This window comes from Coregonus clupeaformis, chromosome 1, assembly GCF_020615455.1.
Source record: "Coregonus clupeaformis isolate EN_2021a chromosome 1, ASM2061545v1, whole genome shotgun sequence".
Lineage (NCBI taxonomy): Eukaryota > Metazoa > Chordata > Actinopteri > Salmoniformes > Salmonidae > Coregonus > Coregonus clupeaformis.
Genome location: NC_059192.1, coordinates 30,921,097 through 30,936,697, shown reverse-complemented (window position 1 = coordinate 30,936,697; position 15,601 = coordinate 30,921,097). Strand labels below are relative to the sequence as shown.

Below are 15,601 nucleotides of genomic sequence, written 5' to 3'. Positions count from 1 at the left end.
GGCCCATAGTACTACATACTAGAGGGGAAGAGAGACCCGTGTAGCTCAGTTGGTAGAGCATGGCGCTTGCAACGCCAGGGTTGTGGGTTTGATTTCCACGGGGGGCCAGTATGAAAAACAAAAACAAAACAAAAACACGTGAAGTCGCTCTGGGTAAGAGTGTCTGCTAAATGACTAAAATGTAAATACTATATAGGGGAAGTCAGGGTGTCATTTGGGATGCACAATAGCCTCTGATAATTGGGCTAAGGACAATCTAATGGCTTGTTAAGTCGGCAGACTTTTTCATGAGTTTACATGAGGGAGCTGTTTAGAGGCACAAGTGGTGCAATTATCCCCCCCCCGCTTTTCATATTTACATAATTGTGGTCCCCTCCATCCCATCCAATCTGTTCTCCTTCATCCCCCTCTGTCTCGCTCTTTCTCTCTGTTTGTCTCTCGCTCTCAATGGTGGTCTCCCTCCATTCCTTCACCCTTTTAGCCTGTTGTCTTCCCCTCTCTCTCTCTCTCTCTCTCTCTCTCTCTCTCTCTCTCTCTCTCTCTCTCTCAATTCAATTCAATTTAAGGGGCGTTATTGGCATGGGAAACGTGTGTTAACATTGCCAAAAAAAGTTAAATAGATGATAACAAAAGTGAAATACACAATGAAATAAATGTACAGCATTTATAATGAACAGTAAACATTACACTCACAAAGGTTCCAAAAGAATAAATACATTTCAAATGTCATATTGTGTATATATCCAGTGTTGTAACAATATGCAAATAGTTAAAGTACAAAATGGAAAATAAATAAACATAAATATGGGTTGTATTTACAATGGTGTTTGTTCTTCACTGGTTGCCCTTTTCTTGTGGCAACATGTCACAAGTCTTGCTGCAGTGATGGCACACTGTGGTATTTCACCCAATAGATAAGGGAGTTTATCAAAATTGGGTTTGTTTTCAAATTATTTGTGGGTCTGTGTAATTTTGAGGGAAATATGTGTCTCTAATATGGTCATACATTTTGCAGGAGGTTAGGAAGTGCAGCTCAGTTTCCACCTAATTTTGTGGGCAGTATGCACATAGCGTGTCTTCTCTTGAGAGCCAGGTCTGCCTACGGCAGCCTTTCTCAATTGCAAGGCTATGCTCACTGAGTCTGTACGTAGTCAAAGCTTTCCTTAAGTTTGGGTCAGTCACAGTGGTCAGGTATTCTGCCACTGTGTACTCTGTTTAGGGCCAAATAGCATTCTAGTTTGATCTGTTTTTCTGTTAATACTTTCCTATCTGTCAAGTAATTATCTTTTTGTTTTCTCATGATTTGGTTGGGTCTAATGTTGCTGTCCTGGGGCTCGGTGGGGTCTGTTTGTGTTTGTGAACAGAGCCCCAGGACCAGCTTGCTTAGGGGACTCTTCTTTAGGTTCATCTCTCTGTAGGTGATGACTTTGTTATGGAAGGTTTGAATCAACACTTGCACATGACCCCCCAAAAGAGAAGGAGAGAGAGAGGGAGAGAGAGAACAAACTTCCTTTTAGGTGGTTGTAGAATTTAATGGCAATTTTCTGGATTTTGATCATTAGCGGGTATCGGCCTAATTCTGCTCTACATACATTATTTGCGTTTTACGTTGTACACGGGGGAAATTTTTTCAGAATTCTGCATGCAGAGTCTCAATTTGGTGTTTGTGCAATTTAGTACATTCTTGGCTGGTGAGCGGACCCCAGACCTCACAACCATAAAGTGCAATGGGTTCTATAACTGATTCAAGTATTTTTAGCCTGATTCTAATTGGTATGTCGAATTGTATGTTCCTTTTGATGGCATAGAAGGCCCTTCTTGCCTTGTCTCTCAGATTGTTCACAGCTTTGTGAAAGTTACCTGTGGTTCTGATGTTTAGGCAGAGGTATGTATAGATTTTTGTGTGCTCTAAGGCAATGGTGTCTAGATGGAATTTATATTTGTGGTCCAGACAACTGGACCTTTTTTGGAACACCATAATTTTTTTCGCACTGAGATTTAATGTCAGGGCCCAGGTCTGACAGAATCTGTGCAGAAGATCTAGGTGCTGCTGTAGGCCCTCCTTGGTTGGGGACAGAAACACCAGATCATCAGCAAACAGTAGACATTTGACTTCAGATTCTAGTAGGGTGAGGCCGGGTGCTGCAGACTGTTCTAGTGCCCTCGCCAATTCGTTGATATATATGTTGAAGAGGGTGGGGCTGAAGCTGCATTCCTGTCTCACCCCACGGCTCATTCTCCCTCTCTTTCCCTCTCTCTCGCCCTCTCTCTCTCGCCCTCTCTCTCTCTCTCCCTCTCTCTCGCCCTCTCTCTCTCCTTCTCCTTCTCTTTTGGGGGGTCATGTGCAAATTCAGGAAAACTATTTTTTCACCAATGAGGTGCCAGAACAGAGAAGAGCTTTGACTGGGCTGAGCAGGATCTGCCCTCCCGTATGGGTAGGTGGGCCAAGAGACCAGAAGTGACAGAACAGAGTGCCCGGGTTGGGGTGTACGGTTTTTAGCCTGAAGGTAGGGAGGGGTAGTTCCTCTTGCTGCTCCATGGTCTGGTAGTGGATGCAAACGTCGTCTGGAAGCCAGTGGAGTGCCACTATATAGGGAATAGGGAATAGGAATCCTATGTAGGGAATAAGGTGCCATTTTGGACGCAACCAGACTGACCCGAGGCATTAATGATGGCTCATCAAACTATAGAGGAATAATATAGATTATGAATGGGGCAGAGGGCTGGGGGGTAAGGGAGAGGGATGCTGTATAGTACAGAGCGACAGAGAGGGAGGTGGGCGTGGATAAATCCTGTTCTGTTCAGATAATCCTCACACAGACACCATTTATGTAGGACGTTGTCCTATTTGTGTTTAGCTAAACTCATTCATATTTGATCGGTAGTTAACTATCAGTTAACACTTGAATCTGGTAAGAAATGGCACTAATCTCTGTCCATCAGAATCAAATGAGACATTCCATCTCATCTCCAAACAACTATACGTTGATTTGAATGTGTGTCTGTTGATTAGATCTTGTTTGGAAATTCAAAAGGACTTACAGTGAGGGAAAAAAGTATTTGATCCCCTGCTGATTTTGTAATGGTAGGTTTATTTGAACAGTGAGAGACAGAATAACAACAAAAAAATCCAGAAAAACGCATGTCAAAAATGTTATAAATTGATTTGCATTTTAATGAGGGAAATAAGTATTTGACCCCTTTGCAAAACACGACTTAGTACTTGGTGACAAAACCCTTGTTGGCAATCACAGAGGTCAGGCGTTTCTTGTAGTTGGCCACCAGGTTTGCACACATCTCAGGAGGGATTTTGTTCCACTCCTCTTTGCAGATCTTCTCCAAGTCATTAAGGTTTCGAGGCTGACGTTTGGCAACTCGAACCTTCAGCTCCCTCCACAGATTTTCTATGGGATTAAGGTCTGGAGACTGGCTAGGCCACTCCAGGACCTTAATGTGCTTCTTCTTAAGCCACTCCTTTGTTGCCTTGGCCGTGTGTTTTGGGTCATTGTCATGCTGGAATACCCATCTACGACCCATTTTCAATGCCCTGGCTGAGGGAAGGAGGTTCTCACCCAAGATTTGACCGTACATGGCCCCGTCCATCGTCCCTTTGATGCAGTGAAGTTGTCCTGTCCCCTTAGCAGAAAAATACCCCCAAAGCATAATGTTTCCACCTCCATGTTTGACGGTGGGGATGGTGTTCTTGGGGTCATAGGCAGCATTCCTCCTCCTCCAAACACGGCGAGTTGAGTTGATGCCAAAGAGCTCGATTTTGGTCTCATCTGACTACAGCACTTTCACCCAGTTCTCCTCTGAATCATTCAAATATTCATTGGCAAACTTCAGACGGCCCTGTATATGTGCTTTCTTGAGCAGGGGGACCTTGCGGGCGCTGCAGGATTTCAGTCCTTCACGGCGTAGTGTGTTACCAATTGTTTTCTTGGTGACTATGGTCCCAGCTGCCTTGAGATCATTGACAAGATCCTCCCGTGTAGTTCTGGGCGGATTCCTCACCGTTCTCATGATCATTGCAACTCCACGAGGTGAGATCTTGCATGGAGCCCCAGGCCGAGGGAGATTGACAGGTCTTTTGTGTTTCTTCCATTTGCGAATAATCGCACCAACTGTTGTCACCTTCTCACCAAGCTGCTTGGTGATGGTCTTGTAGCTCATTCCAGCCTTGTGTAGGTCTACAATCTTGTTCCTGACATCCTTGGAGAGCTCTTTGGTCTTGGCCATGGTGGAGAGTTTGGAATCTGATTGATTGATTGCTTCTGTGGACAGGTGTCATTTATACAGGTAAAACATTTAAATTTTTACATTTTAGTCATTTAGCAGACGCTCTTATCCAGAGCGACTTACAGTTAGTGAGTGCATACATTATTTTTTATACTGGCCCCCTGTGGGAATCGAACCCACAACCCTGGCGTTGGTAACGCCATGCTCTACATCCCTGCCGGCCTTTCCCTCCCCTACCCTGGACGACCATTGGCCAATTGTGCGCCGCCCCATGGGTCTCCCGGTCGCGGCCGGCTACGACAAAGCCTGGATTCGAACCAGGATCTCTAGTGGCACAGCTAGCACTGCGATGCAGTGCCTTAGACCACTGCGCCACTCGGGAGATAAAGCTGAGATTAGGAGCACTCCCTTTAAGAGTTTGCTCCTAATATCAGCTCGTTACCTGTATAAAAGACACCTAGGAGCCAGAAATCTTTCTGATTGAGAGGGGGTCAAATACTTATTTCCCTCATTAAAATGCAAATCAATTTATAAAAATGTTGGCATGCGTTTTTCTGGATTTTGTTGCTGTTATTATGTCTCTCACTGTTCAAATAAACCTACCATTAAAATTATAGACTGCTCATTTCTTTGTCAGTGGGCAAACGTACCAAATCAGCAGGGGATCAAATACTTTTTTCCCTCACTGTATACTGCGGTACCATGATATTGAGTGCATATCCATGTTTGATGTTATTTTATATAATGATTTCCTTTCATAGAATTATAATGAGTGACACCAGTAGGACTGTCTTTGCTATGTCGTTGTATAATACTATGTAACCATCACGTGCTTTTATTGTGCTAGATGTGAAATATAAGAGTCAAGTTCTGACTAACTGGCACAAAATCTAATTCATCTCTCTTATGATTTATGTTTAATTTTATTGCGATGACTTTGAAAAACTTTTGTCGGAAAGTTGTATTCATTTCAGGACATTATACTGAACTCCATGTCAAAATGAAGAAAGAAAATAAACAGTGTTATGTGAGTTTGGGAGAAATCATAATACGTGCCTTGTTTTTTTGATCGAGATCTATAAAAAGACCAACCAAAGCTTCTGAATAAGATGTGTCTGTCTGCATTCACCATTTTTTAAATTGTTTTTATTTCACCTTTATTTAACCAGGTTCTCATTTACAACTGCGACCTGGCCAAGATAAAGCAAAGCAGTGCGATAAAAACAACACAGAGTTACATATGGGGTAAAAAAACATAAAGTCAAAAATACAACAGAAAATATCTATACAGTGTGTGCAAATGTAGCAAGTTATGGAGGTAAGGCAATAAATAGGCTATAGTGCAAAATAATTACAATAGTATTAACACTGGAATGCTAGATGTGCAAGAGATTATGTGCAAATAGAGATACTGGGGTGCAAAAGAGCAAAATAAATAACAATATAGGGATGAGGTAGTTGGGTGGGCTAATTTCAGATGGGCTGTGTACAGGTGCAGTGATCGGTAAGGTGCTCTGACAACTGATGCTTAAAGTTAGTGAGGGAGATAAGAGTCTCCAGCTTCAGAGATTTTTGCAATTCGTTCCAGTCATTGGCAGCAGAGAACTGGAAGGAATGGCGGCCAAAGGAGGTGTTGGCTTTGGGAATGACCAGTGAGATATACCTGCTGGAGCGCAGACTACGGGTGGGTGCTGCTATGGTGACCAATGAGCTAAGATAAGGCGGGGATTTGCCTAGCAGTGATTTATAGATGGCCTGGAGCCAGTGGGTTTGACGACGAACATGTAGTGAGGACCAGCCAACAAGAGCGTACAGGTCACAGTGGTGGGTAGTGTATGGGGCTTTGGAGACAAAACAGATTGCACTGTGATAGACTACATCCAGTTTGCTGAGTAGAGTGTTGGAGGCTATTTTGTAAATGACATCGCCGAAGTAAAGGTTCGGTAGGATAGTCCGTTTTACGAGGGCATGTTTGGCAGCATGAGTGAAGGAGGCTTTGTTGCGAAATAGGAAGCCGATTCTAAATTTAACTTTGGATTGGAGATTCTTTATGTGAGTCTGGAAGGAGAGTTTACAGTCTAACCAGACACCTAGGTATTTGTAGTTGTCCACATACTCTAGGTCAGACCCGTCGAGAGTGGTGATTCTAGTCGGGTGGGCGGGTGCCAGCAGCGTTCGGTTGAAAAGCATACATTTAGTTTTACTAGTGTTTAAGAGCAGTTGGAGGCTACTGAAGGAGTGTTGTATGGCATTGAAGCTCGTTTGGAGGTTTGTTAACACAGTGTCCAATGAAGGGCCAGATGTATACAAAATGGTGTCGTCTGCGTAGAGGTGGATCTGAGAGTCACCAGCAGCAAGAGCGACATCATTGATATACACGGAGAAAAGTGTCGGCCCAAGAATTGAACCCTGTGGCACCCCCATAGAGACTGCCATAGGTCCAGACAACAGGCCCTCCGATTTGACACACTGAACTCTATCTGAGAAGTAGTTGGTGAACCAGGCGAGGCAGTCATTTGATAAACCAAGGCTATTTAGTCTGCCAATAAGAATGCGGTGGTTGACAGAGTCGAAAGCCTTGGCCAGGTCGATGAAGACGGCTGCACAGTACTGTCTATTATCAATCGCGGTTATAATATCGTTTAGGACCTTGAGCGTGGCTGAAGTGCACCCATGACCAGCTCGAAAACCGGATTGCATAGCGGAGAAGGTACGGTGGTATTCGAAATGGTCGGTGATCTGTTTGTTAACTTGGCTTTCAAATACTTTCGAAAGGCAGGGCAGGATGGATATAGGTCTGTAGCAGTTTGGATCTAGAGTGTCACCCCCTTTGAAGAGGGGGATGACCGCGGCAGCTTTCCAATCTCTGGGGATCTCAGATGTTATGAAAGAGAGGTTGAACAGACTAGTAATAGGGGTTGCGACAATTTCGCGGCTAGTTTTAGAAAGAAAGGGTCCAGATTGTCTAGCCCAGCTGATTTGTAGGGGTCCAGATTTTGAAGCTCTTTCAGAACATCAGCTGTCTGAATTTGTGTGAAGGAGAAGCGGGGGGGCATGGGCAAGTTGCAGCGGAGGGTGCAGAGTTGGTGGCCGGGGTAGTGGTAGCCAGATGGAAAGCATGGCCAGCTGTAGCAAAATGCTTGTTGAAATTCTCGATTATTGTAGATTTATCGGTGGTGATAGTGTTTCCTAGCCTCAGTGCAGTGGGCAACTGGGAGGAAGTGCTCTTATTCTCCATGGACTTTACAGTGTCCCAAAACTTGTTGGAGTTAGTGCTACAGGATGCAAATTTCTGTTTGAAAAAGTTAGTCTTTGCTTTCCTGACTGCTTGTGTAAATTGGTTCCTAACTTCCCTGAAAAGTTGCATATCGCGGGGGCTATTTGATGCTAATGCAGTACGCCACAGGATTTTTTTGTGCTGTTCAAGGGCAGTCAAGTCTGAGGAGAACCAGGGGCTATATCGGTTCTTAGTTCTGTATTTTTTGAATGGGGCATGTTTATTTAAGATTGAGAGGAAATTACTTTTAAGGAACAACCAGGCATACTCTACTGACGGAATGAGATCTATATCCATCCAGGATACCTGGGCCAGGTCAATTAGGAAGGCCTGCTCGCTAAAGTGTTTTAGGGAGCGTTTGACAGTGATGAGGGGTGGTCATTTGACCGCGGACCCGTTACGGACGCAGGCAATAAGGCAGCTGAGGTGTATTTAGAGGGTATGTTAGTCAGGATGATATCTATGAGGGTACCCATGTTTACGGATTTAGGGTTGTACCTGGTAGGTTCGTTGATAATTCGCGTGAGATTGAGGGCATCTAGTTTGGATTGTAGGATGGCCGGGGTATTAAGCATATCCCAATTTAGGTCACCAAGCAGTACGAACTCTGAGGATAAATGGGGGGCAATCAATTCACATATGGTGTCCAGGGCACAGCTGGGGGCTGAGGGGGGTCTGTAGCAAGCGGCAACAGTGAGAGACTTATTTCTGGAAAGGTGGATTTTTAGAAGTAGAAGCTCAAACTGTTTGGGCACAGACCTGGATAGTATGATAGAGCTCTGCAGGCTATCTCTACAGTAGATTGCAACTCCACCCCATTTGGCAGTTCTATCTAGACGGAAAATGTTATAGTTGGGGATGGAAATTTCAGAATTTTTGGTGGCCTTCCTGAGCCAGGATTCAGACACTGCTAGAACATCAGGGTTGGCGGAGTGTGCTAACGCAGTGAATAACTCAAACTTAGGAAGTAGACTTCTGATATTTACGTGTAAGAAACCAAGACTTTTGCGATTACAGAAGTCAGCAAATGATAGTGCCTGGGGAGTAGGAGTGATACTGAGGGCTGCAGGGCCTGGGTTAGCCTCTACATCACCAGAGGAACAGAGGAGGACTAGAATAAGGATACGGCTAAAGGCTTTAAGAACTGGTCTTCTAGTGCGTTGGGTACATAGAATAAAGGGGGCAGATTTCCGGGTGTTGTAGAAAAGATTCAGGGCATTATGTACAGACAAGGATATGGAAGGATATGAGTAAAGTGGAGGTAAACCTAAGCGTTGGGTAACAATGAAAGAGATAGCATCACTGGAGGCACCAATTGAGTCGGTCTCCGCGTGTATGGGGGGTGGGACAAAGGAGCTATCTAAGGCAGGTTTAGCTGGGCTGGGGGATCTACAGTGAAATAGTACAATTAGAAATAACCGAAACAACAATAAGCTAACCATGTTTGGGCTGAGGCTAAACATAAACAGGATGTAGTACCGTAAAAAGGAACAGTCCAGCAGACATCAGCTGTATAGCGGAGTTATTATAAGGTCCGGTGAACAGCAATAGGATAGTTCGGAGGCTGCTAAAGCACTAGCGAGTAAGAGGCCACATCTAGCGTGTGCTAGCGGGCCGGGGCTAGCAGATGGAATCTTCGTGGTCGACGTCAGTAACCACATCAGACGATTTCGTCGGCAGACCAGTCGTGTAGGATCGGCGGGGCTCCGTGTCAACACTAGGTGGTCCCGTCCGGTTGACAGAGAGGTAGATAGCCGGGAGATGGGCCTAGCTCAGGATGATTAGCCAGACCACAGCGTCCATTTTGTTGCAGCTAGCTGGTAGCGATGAATCCGGAGTTAAAGGTCCAGTGATTCAGTGATTCCGGCAGAAAAACTGATATGTTCTGGGTCGATAACGCGCTGTGCAGACTGGCCGAATAATAGTCCAGACTAGAGCTGGCTGGTGAGTGGTGCAGGCCACGGACAATGGTGAAAAACCGCTAACGGTAGCTGATAGCAAGTAGCTAGTTAGCTGGCTACTCCCGTCCGGTACACCTAGAGGTAGATATGAGCCTGGATCTAGGCTAGCTCGAGGCTAACTGGTGCTTGCATCGGGGGCAGTGGTGATTAGCCAGACAGCAACATCCATTCGGTTGCGGCTAGCTAGTTGCGATCCGGTGATTAATGTCCAGTGATTAAATTAATCCCGCAGAAAAAAAAATCAAATGTTCTGGGTGAAATACCGCTAACTGTGGCTAATAGCAAGTAGCTAGTTAGCTGGCTAGCTAGTTTCAACTGGAGATTCTAGATAAAAGGTAAGTCAATAATAGAATCCGTTCCACATTGAGTGAGGCGGGTTGCAGGAAAGTATATTTTGTAGAAGGATGAAAAGTCTGATAGGGAAATATGTACGAAAAATACAAAAAAAACAGGGTATTTACAGGCTATTTACAGACACACGACAAAAACAGAACTGCACTACTACGCCATCTAATGTGTAATTGACCATGGCTATAGAAACCATTTCAATTGGAAACAAGCTGTAGCTACACTTGTTATCTTTAATCAATTCCAAGTAGTAACTCTTTTACATGTTATTTAATTGCATGTTTGATAATGAAGGTCATTCCAATATAGTAGCTAGGTAATAAAACAGAAAATTATATGTGAAAGTGAATGTTTAGCTGACAAGTATTTTAATTAGAATTCACTGATATGAAGTCTTATCGATTGTGTCCTTATTTAAATAATAACAATGACATAATTGCCTTCTAGACATTTTTTGTTATACCACTGAAACAAATGGTAACAAATTAATTCAAGTAAAATTAGATATTTTATTTAGCAAATGATTGGCTTCAGTCCGATTGCAGATTTAGACAGCCAATTAATTCTGACTCAAAGACATTCAGGAGTTGTTGTTATTGAAATGTGTTTAGTTATGTTTTCTTTATTCTTTGTTTTGTCTATGTTTTCCTCTATTGAGCCGGTGAGTTTAGTCTGCCATTGAGGTATATCGTGGGTTAGTTATTACTCCTCCCCTCACACAAAATGAAAGCTCTGAATTCATTAGAGAGCTAACCAACCTTCAACTAAATTAATCTACTTCCTTTTAGAAGTTTCTCTGTGCAGCGAGGAATCTTCTTCTTTTTTTTTTGTGCCCCAAAAGGGCTGTCTTAAGACTAAATAAAAAGCTATATCTATCTGTTCAAGTATCCGAAAGATTTACAGTATTAATGTGTGTGTGTGTGTGTGTGTGTGTGTGTGTGTGTGTGTGTGTGTGTGTGTGTGTGTGTGTGTGTGTGTGTGTTTCTGTGTGTGTGTGTTTCTGTCTGTCTGTCTGTGTTTTTCTGTCTGTGTGTCTGTGGAACAGTGAGTCTCTCTATTGCAGAGCTAAGATCCTATAGCAACCATAGATCCTATAGCAACTATAGAGCCATCAGTCTATTAACCCTGCGGTGTATTCTGTGTTCCTCCATGTTCGCTGCACATCACAAGACATTAATTTCCCTGTCTACCTGAGGCGAGGAGTGACGAGCTAATCTGTCCCCAGCCATAAAACCCTCTTTAGTGTTGGTGAAAGCACTGGGCCGTCTGAAAAGGTCAACAAACATTACAGAAGGAGGAGAGGAGGGGGAGACAGGTTGACATCCTCATGCCAAGATGGTTGAGTTAGACTCAGGCAATCCTGATCCTATGAGCTAGGCCCCTCCCCTCTGTACCAGGCTCCTCACATACGAGGCAGGCTCCACCCATATGAGCAAGGCCCCTTTCGCATTACTCAAGCCCTCCCCTTGTTTTAGGCCCCTCTCCTATAAACTAGTTCCTTCTTCCAAAAGCTATTTTCCTGAGAACTGTCATGACAGAGAGTGGGTAGTATGCTCATATTGAGTGGGTAATATGTTCATATTATATCTTATACATCTTATACCATAAGAATACAGTGAAACTGTTTGCTGTTGCAGGCAAACATAGATAATCATTGAGTCTCCCTACATAATATTTGTCCAGAGGATAGACATTAATATTTACAGGAAGTGACATCACAGAAAGTGACATGCCAGTTCCAATATTCCAACCGTTATGTCAATTAATGGGATTTTAAGAACATACTGTATCCTGTGAATTCATTTTACTGTTACATTTGTTTAGAGTAGACAATTTTGCAACACAATCTCCAAAGAAACTTGCATACTTGCAGCAACAGAGATATGCATGGCTGGCCCTTTTAATTATTGCATATGGGGCCATCTGTGGTGCCGTCTATAGATTATGGAGTGTGTTGCCGTTTTAATTACGGCATATTTCGACGTATGTTAGCTGTCAGTCAAACAAGTTACACTGAAACTAACCTCGACGGTTGAAATTAGGATTTCCCTCCGAAATTTTGACATTAGGGTTAAATTGATTAATTCTGAGATTTAGGCATCAGGGTTAAGTTTAGGCATTGATTCCGAGTGGTTAAGGTAAGCGTTAAGGTTTGGGATAGGGTTAAAATAGAAAACTAAAAATTACAAAACAAAACTAGCACTGGGATTGAACCCACGATCCTCTGAGCTGTAGCTCACGGTTTAAGCTAGATGCTAATAGACGCTTGCGTTACCCCTAGTGGACAGTAGGAAATTGCCATGGAAATAAAATGCCACCCCATGCCATAATTTCACCATTTAAATATGGGTAAATACTTAATTATCCACTAGAATTTGGCCATTTCAATTTGCTGTCTTGACTTACTTCAGTGAAAGCTACGGGTGTTCCTGGGTAACAGAAAATGTTCACTTCCTGGTTAGAGTAGACTATATGTGGGGACATGACAAACGCTGTCACATATAACGAGACATGTTAAATAATTAATCTGACTTGAATCCTCTGTAGCCTTTGTCAAAGCCTTTTAGCAGTTCAAATGTTGTGAATTCAAGACCCCAAGTGTTGACATTTAAAGCCTTCTCAACACAACAGTCATCGTTCTACTGACATGTTGTCATTTTAAAGGATACTGTATAAAAACCGGATTATATTATTATGAGAAAGAAGCACAGTATATTTAAGACACACCAACCAAAAACATTTCATACACCATTTTAAAATATCCCAACATTTATTCAACCTTTTCCTGACAACAGTTAGGCTACCCTTCTTGGTCATTTAAAGTACAGGTACATTCAAACTGTGGTAGAGAGCACTGAGAGCAGAGGATGCTGGGAAGGTAATAAGGCGTGGGTGTCTTACCTGTTGGATAGCGCTCTATGACAGGTAGGTCATCCACCTGTAGGGTGGCATTACCGCCACTCCGTGTAAACTTCACTATATGGTACTTTCCATCATTTACAAACTTTGCTGTCTCCTCGATATTTATGTCGTCCGTTCCAACATTAAATATAACTGCAATGTTTCCTTTTTCCTGTTGAGACAAAGAACAAAGAGAAAATACGGTTTTAGAGATCAGAAGGAAATGTATATTTTCCAAAGCAGATGTTTGGTTGTTTTATATAGAACAGCAAGGTGTAAAAGTCATTGTGTTTATGTAGTGATGATGATGATGATGATGATGATGTTGGTGATGATGATGATGATGATGGTGATGGTGATGATGGTGATGGTGATGATGATGATGATGATGATGATGATGATGATGATGATGATGATGATGATGATGATGATGATGATGATGATGATGGTGATGATGATGACCACATCCATGCAGTGCCACTAAATCTTATATACCCTCTGATTATGTTTACACAATGAAAGGAAATAGTGAGCTAATCAAATCGGAGACATTATAAGGAAGTACATCTCAATATAATGTAGTCTGAATCGATTTCCTTGTCAATATAAATATAGTTATTAATTCTAATTAAGTGTTACAACAACGTCCACAATCAATATGTATTTCTGTTTAGTCACTGATATCTGGTTTCAACTAAACAATACAAACATGAATATCTACATATTGGTTAGGCAAATAACTCAGGGGGCTGAGCAATGTTTTTCACTGATAGCCTTTGTTAAAAGACTACCTGGTCCATGGTGTGTGTTCTCTTAATAAACCAAATCAGTTATTGTATAACATGATTTTATGCCACTCAGACACATTTCTACTGACACTGTTCTCCCTACTCTTTTCATATCAGCATGACTATTTTGACTTTGCGGTAATGACAGAGACCATCTGTGTATTGCTGTGTGCCCCAAAGCACAGTTAAAACTCTCACTCTCTCTCTCTCTCTCTCTCTCTCTCTCTCTCTCTCTCTCTCTCTCTCTCTCTCTCTCTCTCTCTCTCTCTCTCTCTCTCTCTCTCTCTCTCTCTCTCTCTCTCACTCACTCACTCACTCACTCACTCACTCACTCCCCTCACTCCTCACTCATCTCACTCTCTCTCACTCTCTCTCTCTCTCTCTCTCTCTCTCTCTCTCTCTCTCTCTCTCTCTCTCTCTCTCACTCTCTCTCTCTCTCTCTCTCTCTCTCTCTCTCTCTCTCTCTCACTCACTCACTCTCTCACTCTCTCTCTCTCTCTCTCTCTCTCTCTCTCTCTCTCTCTCTCTCTCTCTCTATCTCCCACTCTCTTTCTCTCATCCCACTCACTCTAACATTGAGTAAGCAGTGAGCACATACCACAGCCAAAAGCTACTTCTAGCAACCCCAATTAAAAACATTTGTAGTGTATCACACCAGATTACGGAAACTAGGACGATCCTCTGGTTTATAAATGTCATTTCAAAAGAAGCCGAGCGTTAACACAAGATCTTATCAAATGATACCATTAAAGCTACAGTAAGTAATTCACTCCCTCACTCCCCTCTACAGTCCCTCACTCCCCCCTACAGCGGTTGTTTTGAAACAGATAAAAAAAAGTAAACAGTAAATATGTTGATAATAAATCCCATTTTAAAGCTTGGAAGCTGTTTAATGGTTATTGATATTTACCCTCTGCTATATACTAAAACAAGTGGCGGGGACACTGTGTTGTCGTTTTATAAATCACAGAATGTAGTTTTAAACTAAAGTGTAAAGAACAGGATGTGAAGCTTGACCCTCCTTCATGTCTGGAGGAGAGGATGATCTGGAGGAGAGGAGGAGAGGAGCAGCACTGAGCCTCTCCAGGAAGGGGACAGACCTTCTCCAGGATCACACCAGTGTGTTTTAAGATCCCAGACGTAGAACAACATGAAAATGGCAGGGGGCCTCACACAGGGAACATAGCAGGGGGGCCTCACACAGGGAACATGGCAGGGGGGCCTCACACAGGAAACATGGCAGGGGGCCTCACACAGGGAACATGGCAGGGGGGCCTCACACAGGGAACATGGCAGGGGGCCTCACACAGGGAACATGGCAGGGGGGCCTCACACAGGGAACATGGAAGGGGGGCCTCACACAGGGGACATGGCAGGGGGGCCTCACATAGGGAACATGGCAGGGGGCCTCACACAGGGAACATGGCAGGGGACCTCACACAGGGAACATGGCAGGGGACCTCAGACAGGGAACATGGCAGGGGACCTCACACAGGGGACATGGCAGGGGACCTCACACAGGGGACATTGCAGGGGGCCTCACACAGGGAACATGACAAGGGACCTCACACAGGGAACATGGCAGGGGACCTCACACAGGGAACATGGCTCCTCAGATGAGCTGGGTAGCCTGGGAGGTTATACTGACAGCAGGGCTGTGTATGAAATGGCACCCTACATACTGCACCTCTTTTGGCCAGAGCCACTAAATAGCAAATAGGGGGGCATTTGGGATACAGCCCAGACCACTGCACATCACAATCAGCTGTCCATATATGCAGAGAGAGGGAAAACTAATGCATGGTATGAATGAAATGTAAAAATGTATCCATACATTACATTGTCTGAATGCAGTTATTTTGTTTATTTTAAGCAGATTTTTTTACAATGGTTGCAGTGTATACAGACGTAGGATCTTAATTTGAGCCAGTTTGCTACAGCAGGCACATAATCCTGCAGCAACAGGAAATGTGAATTATTATGTGGATTATAATTCATGGACATTTTTGTAGGGGCTGATACATTTTTCGTAAGGGAACATCAAGTCTTTCGAAGTGGAAATTACAAACTTCAGAAGTATTTCAAAA

The 15,601-nt window shown here is 43.4% G+C and overlaps 1 protein-coding gene across 17 annotated transcripts in view; it reads right to left on the bottom strand.

Moving 5' to 3' along the window:
• LOC121555656 (neurexin-1a-like) overlaps positions 1–15,601 on the bottom strand; it is an 838,957-nt gene that overhangs the window by 171,965 nt on the left and 651,391 nt on the right. For all 17 annotated transcript variants that reach the window (XM_041869510.2, XM_041869572.2, XM_041869886.2 and 14 more), the window contains one exon: positions 12,727–12,898. In XM_041869510.2, the coding sequence (XP_041725444.1) occupies positions 12,727–12,898 (172 nt within the window). The remainder of the gene's footprint in view (positions 1–12,726; positions 12,899–15,601) is intronic.